We start from the raw sequence: 10,449 nt of genomic DNA, 5'->3' as shown, positions 1-10,449 counted from the left end.
AAGACGGATGTCTCTCCCTGCCACGGACATGCCAGACAAACCCTGGGCCTCTCTTCACATTCCCTAAAGTAGTGTCAGGAAAATGAAACACTTGCACGGAACTTCTCTGCAGCATCTCTGTTTGGTTTCTTTCACACCCTGGGCGGAGGAACCAGTGCTTCTTTTCACAGGAGTAAAGAAGCCTCTGACTGTAAGTGAGGTTAACACCCACCCCGAGGCTGGATGCTTTCTGTTGTCTCTCAACAGCTGAGCATCAGGATTTTGCTCATTAAGCCGCTTTCTTCTCCTTAATTAGCTGCATGTGAATCTTGTTGGGAAGTCTTGGATCTGTGAAATAGTCTGGGATAAGAATTAAAAAGAAGAAATCATCTAAACCCAAGGGAAAAAGACTAGGCGAGAGCTCACTCTGCTAAAAAGCCAGGAAGGCTCTGTCTTAGCAGGACTGTTACTGGTGGTCCTGCTTTACAATGTAATATGAGATGCCACAGCAAATCCCAAGGTCACTGTCTTCCCTGCCCCCGCACCACCCCCACCCCCCCCACCCAGAAGTTCTGAGCCTCCAGCTCCAGCGTTCCCAGCAAGGGCTGACAGGGCGGCCCCTGTCCCCTCCACACCGCCCTGCCGCTGGCCTGTCAGCTTGCTGACGCACAGGGAGCCATGAGAGGGCTGAGGGAGTTTCTGGCTTTCTGCTCCAGGCCCATCTTGGGGCCCAAATAAATACCAAGTGTTATTCTTGTCTCAGCTAGGCCTGCTGGCTCCTGTCTCTGAGACATCACGCCCTCTCTGAGAATATCCTCTCAGAGGAGAGCCAGACTCTTGCAGGATGACGACAGAAGAGGATTTTTATATACCCAGCATAACGTGAATCAGAGGCAGCATCTGCTGTGACAGCAAAGACATACTTAGATTCAGTCAGAGATGGTTTGAGGCTGTAATCGCAGGGCTAAAAGGACCCAAGAAATCATCGAGCCCCGCCCCTTCCCTTTAAATACCATTGACCTCAAGCCATCTCAGGGCAGCGGAGCCCATTAGAATCACCTGGGGAGCCTTTAAAACTGTGGATGCCCGGCCCCACCCCAGACTAATTAAATAAAAACCTCTGGGGGTGGGCCTGGGCATCAGTATTTTTTCTTAATTCCCCAGATTATTTTAATGTGCAGCCAGGGTTGAGAACCCTGCTTTAAGATTCCCAGGGTAAGAGCTGCCAATCTGTTCCTTAGGGAATCTCAAAATTCTTAACAATCTTTACCACGAGGAAGTTCTGCCTCGTTTCTTACCTGTCCTCATTTTGAGGAAATGACATTGAGGAAAGAGCCTTTTGAAAAAAGCTCCCTTGGGAGACACTGGATAAAGAAGCACCCCAGACTCTGCAGGGAGAATCCTGGGATTGTCCGAGTCTAAATTCACAGTAACACTCGTGGTGCTCGTTTATCAAACGCCCAAAATGGACGCTGCCTTACTCACCTGCAGCAAATTCTTGAATGTTGTCTGGTCTTTTCAAAAACATTTCTCTGGAAAACATCAAGGGATAAGGGGAGGAGGTAAAGCAGGTCCTGCACTGTCGGGGCAGATGACCCGAGACACACCCGTCCTGGCAGGCGGAAAGCCAGAGGACTCCTGCCAAGGACCCTTTCCTTCGTGATTTTCCTTCTAGTCAGGATCTGAGGCCAGGAGCAAGACATTCTAAATGGCAAGAAGCCTAGGGAATGCTCACCTCACAAGACAGCAAGTGCTGCAGCCAAGTGAAGCTTGCCATTCACTCCACAAACATTTCACAGAACCAGAGACCAGGCCCAGGCCAGGCGGCAAGTTGAAGAGCTCGCTGCCTCCTCCTCGAGGGACTCACGTGTGGTGGGACAGATGTGCAACCCACCACCCTCCAAGGAAGTGTAACCAGGAATCGCCACGGGTCGGGGGGAGGGCACAGTAAATCACGCTGAGAGGACGGACTTGAGATGGTTGTTGGCCCTGCATACAGTGGACACTGGGACAAAACCCACGGCGCCGGTGCCACTGGGAATCTGAAACTGCCTTATAGCCCACCGACTTTTATAGCTCATAAAGCTCGTTCATAAACATTATCTCACTCTACACTCTGTGAAACAGCAATGACTGTGCCCCATTTTACACATGAAGAAAGCAAGCTTTCAAAAGGTTGACCATTTGCCCAAGTTCATAAAGCAAGTAAATAAAGGAGAGGAAGCCCAGGTCTTGTGGTTCCAAGGCCAGTGCTCTACAACATGGCCTTGTGGCCGTGGCTGCCCTGCCCCACCGGCATGGAAGGCCCTCCCTGCCCAGGAGGCCCCTGCCTCCCAAGCTTCAAGAATTTTGCTTCCCTTCTTCTCCTTCAATTCAATTTGAGAATTGTTGAGCACAAATTCTGTGTAAGTCACTATATAAGATATGAGGGATTGATTTTAAAAAGATAAGCCCCACCTCAAAGGAATTACAGTCAAGTGAAAGGAAATGGGTAAGTTCCCAAATGTCCAAAAGGCCAAGTAACCTCCAGGTAGTGCTACGGGAGGGTACGAAATAGCGTGCTGGGAGATCACAGGAGAGAGAGTGATTCCTTACCGCAAGACCCCCAAATCCTCACAGAGCAGCTGGCGTTTGAGAGCGCCCTTGAGGTACACACGGGACGAGGGCTGAGGGACAAGAGCCTTCCAGACCAAGGAGCAGCAGGAATAAAGGCCCCAAAATTAAAGGGAACTGCCCATGTCCTATTGACAGTGAACTCCAGAGGGTAGGAACTGGGTCGTATCCACCTTTGTTTCCCCAGGGTCTAGAAGAGCACTCAAGGAGTGTCAGTGCCCCTGCAGAGGGCGGTGGAATGATCAGAGAGGTCCAGTCTGGCTGGAGTGGGGGCATGTGCAGGGAGTAGTGGGAAGTGAAGGAGGCCCTAGTATGGAGGGCCTTGAAGACCAGGGAGAGACATTCATACTCAGTTCAAGAGACAATGGTGGGGGGACTTCCCTGGTGGCACAGTGGATAAGAATCCGCCAGCCAATGCAGGGGACACGGGTTTGAGCCCTGGTCCGGGAAGATCCCACATGCCGTGGAGCAACTAAGCCCGTGCACCACAACTACTGAGCCTGCACTCTAGAGCCCGCGAGCCACAGCTACTCAGCCGGTGTGCCACAACTACTGAAGCCTGCGTGCCTAGAGCCCGTGTTCCGCAACAAGAGAAGCCACCACAATGAGAAGCCCATGCACCACAACTAGAGAAAGCCCACGCACAGCAAGGAAAACCCATCACAGCCAAAAATAAATAAATAAATAAATAGTTTAAAAAAGAGAGAGACAATGGGGGGACTTCCCTGGTGGCGCGGTGGTTAAGAATCCGCCTGCCAATGCAGGGGACACAGGTTCGAGCCCTGGTCCGGGAAGATCTCACATGCCGCAGAGCAACTAAGCCCATGTGCCACAACTACTGAGCCTGCGCTCTAGAGCCTGCGAGCCACAATTACTGTACCCGAGTGCCACAACTACTGAAGCCCATGGGCCTAGAGACCGTGCTCCGCAACAAGACAAGCCACCACAATGAGAAGCCCGCACACCACAACGAAGACCCAACGTGGCCAAAAATAAATAAACATATTTATATTTTAAAAAAAGAGAGAGATGGGCTTCCCTGGTAGCGCAGCAGTTGAGAGTCCGCCTGCTAGTGCAGGGGACACGGGTTTGAGCCCTGGTCCGGGAAGGTCCCACATGCCGCGGAGCAACTAAGCCCATGCACCACCGCAATGAAGAGTAGCCCCCGCTCGCCGCAACTGGAGAAAGCCCACCTGCAGCAACAAAGACCCAACGCAGCCAAAAATAAATAAAAATAAAATTAAAAAAAAAAAAGAGACAATGGATAAACAAAGCGTGGTAGAGTCACACAGTGGAATACTACACAGCAATGAGAATGGAGGATCTAAGATACTGCTGGGGCTTCCCTGGTGGCGCAGTGGTTGAGAATCCGCCTGCCGATGCAGGGGACGCAGGTTCGGGCCCCGGTCTGGGAAGATCACAAATGTCGTGGAGCGGCTGGGCCCGTGAGCCATGGCCGCTGAGCCTGCGCGTTCGGAGCCTGTGCTCCGCAGCGGGAGAGGCCACAACAGTGAGAGGCTCGCGTACCGCAAAAAAAAAAAAGATACTGCTGAGCAAAAGAAGCCAGGCACAAAAGAGCACATATTGTGGAATTCCATTTGTATAAAGTACACAAAAAGTCAAAATGAATCTGTGTAATTAGAAGTCAGGATACTGGCTAACTTTTTGGAGGAAGTGACTGAAAGGGGCCACAAAGGGTCTGAGGTGCTAGTCAGGTTCTAGTTCTTGATCTGGACGCTAGTATCATGTGTGTTCTCAGCTTGTGAAAGTTCAACCAGTTTAGGATATGCCACTTGTCTGTACTTTATATTTCAATAGAATGTTTTAAAAAAAAAAAAAAAAAAGGCAATATTGTGGATCCACTGAAGATTTTTCCAGCCAAGGAATGATATGATCTGTGCTATGGTTTGGGAAGATTCATCTTGCCTGGCTGTTTACAAAAACACCTAATAAAACCTGTCTACAATTTCACACTTTGTTATCATATCTCCAGCCTAAAACCTGAGATCTCTGGATGCCTAAAATAAGTTAGATCCCTATTTCTAACATTTTTCGGTTCTAAAATTCAAGGCATTAAGAGTTCCATATACTGTATATATGAGTATAGACTGGAGAGTTGTAGCTGAATGGCCATAAATCATTAGGATCTGCAAAACCCAGGTGGTGAGCTTGCCTCCCAACAAAAACAGAGTGGGGCTTCTCATGGCTTGCAGTGAGTGTACAGCAGAGACCCGCAGACAGGTGAGGACAGGCATGCTGCCCAGGATTCTGTCCCCTCTTCTCCCTTCCTCTTTTCTCACAGGAAGGACCATCTGAAGCATCCAATGCAGACGAGGGGCTGATTCTGGTTCACTCTGGTATTATCCAAAGGAAATAACAATCACACCAAAAAGAAAACCAAAAGCAAACCCTCAAAGTTCAAACACTTTCTCTCCCCTCTCCCCTCCCCCTCAGAAAGAGAAAGGCCTAAAAGGCGCCAGGAGGATTTCACAGAGGAGCTTCCAGGACAGCAAAAGGAGAAGCCTGGTGGCCTACCTGGCCCAGGGAAGGGGATGATAAGGAAGGAAAGGGAAGATGCCTAGAGCTGTCCTTGCAGACACCCATCTCCTCCTGGAAACTGTTCCTGGGCAGAGAAGCAGGGCCACCCCTGCCATGTGACTAAAACAACACCCTCTTTATTCACCACCCCTAAGGGCTCTAATCCTTTTGTTTGTGAACATTGCAAATGGTGAGTTAATTCAGGTTTTAACATCTATCCCCAATCTCGCTGCTGGAATCATTCCTAACTTGGATTGCAAGCTCCCCAGGATAGGAAAGATGTCATCCTTTATCTCCCCTTAGAAGAAAAGGTACAGAAAGTGATGGCCTGATCTCCAAGGCTGACACTGACAGAGGACCCCTAAACTATCTTTTGACCAAGCCTTAAGCCTGGCCCAAAAAAACCAAACCTCACAGACAGGTTTCCATTTTCCCTTTCCCCTTCCCCTATCTGCCCTCTGAGAATCGGCTGCCACTTTGAAGAACAATGAAGCATGGAAAAAAGACACCCCTCCAGGCCTACTTTTAAAAAGACAAAGGAGAGCCCTACCTCTGGCTCCACAGCTCCTGTGTGCTTACGGTGCAACACAGTGGAAAAACCAGGGGTTTGGATTCTGATTCAGCAATCTGGGGGAGGTATTTCACCTGTAAAATGGAAATGATAATAAACTATCTTTGTAGAGTTGCTAGGAGGATCAGCAAAAATGTACCAAAATGTCATACACTGTGGGCCCTGGGGACACAAACATGGCTCCACCAGCTTAGAGCTTTGGTCCAGGGAGAGAAAGAAAATGCAATTATACAATGTGGTAACTGCTAATGTAGGAAACCAACAGCAGTGCCTGGAAATGGAAGCCATTATTATTTAAATCGTGCCTATCTGTTTGTAGCCAAACAGTATTCGACATAGCTCTATTGTTTTCATCCATTGATGCTCCATGATTTTTTTTCCCTCAGTTCTTTGCTTTTCATCCTATTAGGAACATTTTCACTCAAGCAAATGCCATGCTGAAAGGCAGTGTGGGGGAAGGAAAAAGGTGCTCCAAGACATGGTGGAAAATGGTTTTCTTTTCCCCATGACTTACAAGGGAGTGGCTTCCAACCCTTGGGATTCTTTCCACACCAATGTTCTCAGGTAGAGAAAGGCCAGACGTCTGAATTTTTTTTAAGTTCTAGTGACCTTGTTAAAGGCCTCTGATAGAGAATAGGGTTCTACACCCAATGGCTGTCTGCTGAGTTTCTCAATGCCAAATTCCCTCTTCCAAGTGTTGGAAGGTATGTATTTATCTTTAGAGCTAAAGTGAATGCATATTAATATTTTTGAGAATTTTGAGATAACTGAAGGAAACCTCTAGAGATAACAAGAAAACCCTGGGTGCCACAGACCCCGGTGCTAGAAAATATTCAATCTCAGGATATTTTCTAAACTTCAGACCCTAAAGGAAGCAACAAGTAGTGTTTAAAGAAAGAGGTCACTCACACTCATCTATCCCCAACGAGATTTCCACTATTTGCTCAAGGCCAGTCTGAAAACCACCTACCTGAAGAAACCACTTATGAGCAACTCCACTTCTTTGTGGGTCCTTAGGTACTTTTCATTAGTAATCCGAGTCTGAATCTGGAGGGGAAGAGCAAAAGGTCATGCTTCATGAGGAGAAAGATTTCAGGGCTCAAGCCCTGGAGGTGTGGGGGGCTTGGGGAAACAACCTGCGCACTTAACCCGAGTCTCTTCCCAGGACGTTTGAACATTTAAGTCATCTGTCTTCTTACAGATCAACATCTTCAATGCTGCCTCCGGCTCAGGCTTAGGGGCCTTAACTAAGGTCGGGTCTCTACCGTTGGGAAGTTCTTGTTTGTATCTAAGTTGAAGTATCCGGCAGTCATTTCGGTCCATTTCTCTGGCCCATCCCTGTTTAAGTTTTTTTCTGGACTTTCAGGCGCCTGTTGAGCTCTGTTCAGGGCTCCAGAAGCCTAGGGTCCGCCGGGTGTGTCCCCACCCACCAGCCTTTCGCCCCTTTATCTGGGAACAGGCTCCACGTCCCTTTTCTCTGGGGCCCTTACCCAGGGGGAGCTGCACTCTAATGGAGGCGGGGGTCAGGGGCCGCACCCACCTTGAAGCCGCGCAGCTTCTCCAGCTGCTCGGGACTCAGCGCCTCGGGGTACAGCCCTTGAATCCCGCCCGGCAGGGTCGCCATCTTGTCGCGGTCGTCAAGGCGACGGGAGGCGGGGCTGGTGAGGACCCACCCCCGGCCTGGCCCCGCCCTCTCCAGAAGGGGGCGGGGCTGAGGGAAGCAAATAGGGGGCCGCTCTGAAGCCGAGGAGTAAGCTCAGGAGGGTGTCTAAAGGATCCCCTTCCCCAGATTTGGGGACTGAATTCCCAGCTTGACTGCATATGAAAATTAGCCCTTTTTGACCCCACCCAACCTCAAATAGTTTTTTCTTTAGCTCTAGAGCATAACTGGAAAAGGGATTCCTAAGGCAGAGTCTCCCAGAATCTGGTTCCTGACTCTCATTTAAAGCCTAGTAGTAGGGAAGGAAAATCTAGGCTTCTTCCCTTTCCACCGGCCCGGGAGCCAAACCCTTCCACCCTTCAAGTGCAGACACTTGACCCTGAAGTCTTGGATTCTTAACACAACATGAAAGCACCCCATAGGATGGAATGAACCGAGTTCTACAAAGGAAGGAATGTTCTCAGACTAAAAATGCTGGAAAGGACCTGGGGACATGCTGCCAGAAGTTTCCCCTCTTGGACTGACTTTCTTGTGTAGATTAACTGCTCCTTATAAATTCTAAATCATGTCTCCCACTCCCAGTGGAGTAGGGGAGGGGAAAGGCAGTTGGTCTTCAAGATGTGTTCTTCTGCTATCTAATTAAGAAGAGAACGTGAGACAGAAAGCCAGAGAGCTGAAAATAGCACCTAGAAAGGGCAGGAGGCTGTCTGACAATACACGCAAGTGCTGAATTTCTACACCCCCTCTGAGATCATGAGCAGCAGAGACCTTGTGAGAGGCAGAGAAGAGCCCAAAAGGAGGCAGTCTTTTCAGATTTGAGAAAACTGCCCAAGGAGCAAGGAAAGAGCTTAACAAGCCCAGCATTAGGCCATGGCCTGGGAGGGGGTCTCTCTGCCATCTGCCTCTCGGAAAAGACTGAGGAGGGAATTCGCCGGCAGTCCAGTGATTATCACTCCATGCTTTCACTGCTGGGGCTGGGTTCAATCCCTGGTCAGGGAAGTAAGATCCCGCAAGCTGCACAACATGGCCAAAAAAATAAAGACTGAGGAAAAGAAGTGAAAATGTTGGCAGTTCCCAAGCCAGGAAAAACACCTCAAGAGGTAAATTAAATAGTGGGCTACAAACCTCTTCTCAGAAACCCCATCTGGGTAGTAATCATTTTGATTGTTTTTTAGGAGCGAGAGTTATAGTGAGAGGTAGATAAGCTGCCATCTGTCAGAAGTGATTTTTTTAGGCAGGAGCAGAGGTTAATCAGAGGTGATAGTTCCTGTTGGCTAAGACCTGTCTCTTCCCACCCCTCCACCCCCCAGAGAAGCTAGTGTTGGAACCTCTAAGTTGCACCATCCAATGTGGTCACCATGAGCCACCTGTGGCTATTAAGCACTTGAAATTTGCTGAAAGTGTCAGATGAGCTGTAAGTATAAATCACTCACTGGATTTTGAAGACTTGGTATTTTAAAATGTAAATATCTCTAATAATCCTTACATTGATTACATGTTGAATATTTTGGATATATCATATAAACTCGTTGAATAATACATTGAATATACTGGTTAAATAAAATATATTATTAAAAGTCATTTCACTTTTTCTTTTCACTTTTTTAATGTGGCTACTAGAAATTTTTAAATTATATATACAGCTTGCATTACAGTAAATGGTGCTGGTCTGGACTGTCAAATCTACACACACACACAGAGGCATATACATGCACAATTCCCTCCATCCCCCACCCCCATGCATAAAATAATTAATGTCTTCCTTCTGCTAAGCTATGATCTTCTTGTGATTTGAGAATCAGTCAAGCCTTTCTTGACTGACCACATCCCATGGCCCAAACCCCAAATACACATATGTGTAAATGAGAGAGGCTACTTTTCTTTTTTTAACAGCACCTCAGTTCTCACTATTGTAAATTGTGTTGGCCTTTCTTACCTCTCCACTTGAGGTAGAAGCCACTCGAGGGAAGGAAGATTATATAATCAATTCTTTGTACACTCTCACAGATTCTGCTACAGAAGTCTTCACTCTGTTTTCAATTAGTGAGGCCAGCAAGTATTTGATGACTAGCCATTCTGCCCACACATACCATCACTACATTTTGACCTTTCTGAAAAGTACCCCAATTATTTAGCATGTCTCGTTTCCTAAGAATCTAAAACCAGGAGTGAGCTCTCTCTTTATAAAGTCAATAATCTTTTAATGTAGGGCATCTTAACATTGAGTGCAGAGAATAAGAAAGAGGGTGAGCTTGGGGATGGTGGGCAGAGAAAGTACCTTGGAGGAACCTAGTTGGAAGCCTCATCTCCTCCTGGAGAGCAATTCCCTGGTATGCGCCTCTGGGTCATTTTTCCCCCCAGTCTTCACCCCACAGGGCTTCCCTCCCCTACAACCTGAAGGACAACAGAGAGGTGCCCACAGTCGCCCAGCAAGGAGGGCCTGAAGAGAGCTCCCACATCTTCTCTCCTAAACCCCACCTCTCCTCTCAGACTGAAGCCTTCCGTCCGGGGACCACAAACTAAGCGAAGGATTGGAGGCGTTTTGCTGCCTGCAGCTGTCTCCTCAATTGCTGACTGGGAGGAGGAGTGAGGGGAGCTCATTATAATTCATTTTTGTGAATGTTTAATATTTCAATTAATATGATTAGCCCCAAGCCTGAATGAGCAGCAAGGCGGCAGATCTGCTGACAAGACACAGAGTAATGAGATCAACAGGGCCATGGGGTCTTCCTAGGCTCCATCCTCAGAGGGCGTGATCTGTTTAGCATCTCCATAAATACCAAGATCAGATTAGGAGGCAAGGGAAGGAGCAGTGGGGGTGGGGAGATGGGTGGAAAGTCACTTTCCAGATGTATTTGCACTCTTGACTCCCTGGCATTGCCATCGCATATTCTGACCACCCTGCACTGGGTCCTCTTCCATCTCCCCCTACCCACCCCTTTTAGAGGACCCTATTGGGAGCACCTGGACATCCGTACCATGAAGTGTAATCACGTCTACACATACACACACACACACACACACACACACACACACTCACACTTACACTCAAACATACATACCTGTCAGAATGTGGCTTCAGGCCACA

General features: G+C 48.2%; 1 protein-coding gene across 1 annotated transcript; it reads right to left on the bottom strand.

Moving 5' to 3' along the window:
* Positions 1 to 268: 268 nt before the first annotated feature.
* RIIAD1 (regulatory subunit of type II PKA R-subunit domain containing 1) lies at positions 269 to 7,325 on the bottom strand. The gene is made up of 4 exons (XM_065896847.1): positions 7,242 to 7,325; positions 6,672 to 6,748; positions 1,465 to 1,511; positions 269 to 339 (listed from the first exon to the last, which is right to left on the bottom strand). The coding sequence occupies exons 1-4, from the start codon at positions 7,323 to 7,325 to the stop codon at positions 269 to 271; spliced, it is 279 nt and encodes a 92-aa protein (XP_065752919.1).
* Positions 7,326 to 10,449: the final 3,124 nt, after the last annotated feature.

This window comes from Phocoena phocoena, chromosome 1 (assembly GCF_963924675.1).
Source record: "Phocoena phocoena chromosome 1, mPhoPho1.1, whole genome shotgun sequence".
Classification (NCBI taxonomy): domain Eukaryota; kingdom Metazoa; phylum Chordata; class Mammalia; order Artiodactyla; family Phocoenidae; genus Phocoena; species Phocoena phocoena.
The sequence above is the reverse complement of the archived record's forward strand: the minus strand, read 5'-3'. Positions and strand labels throughout refer to the sequence as shown.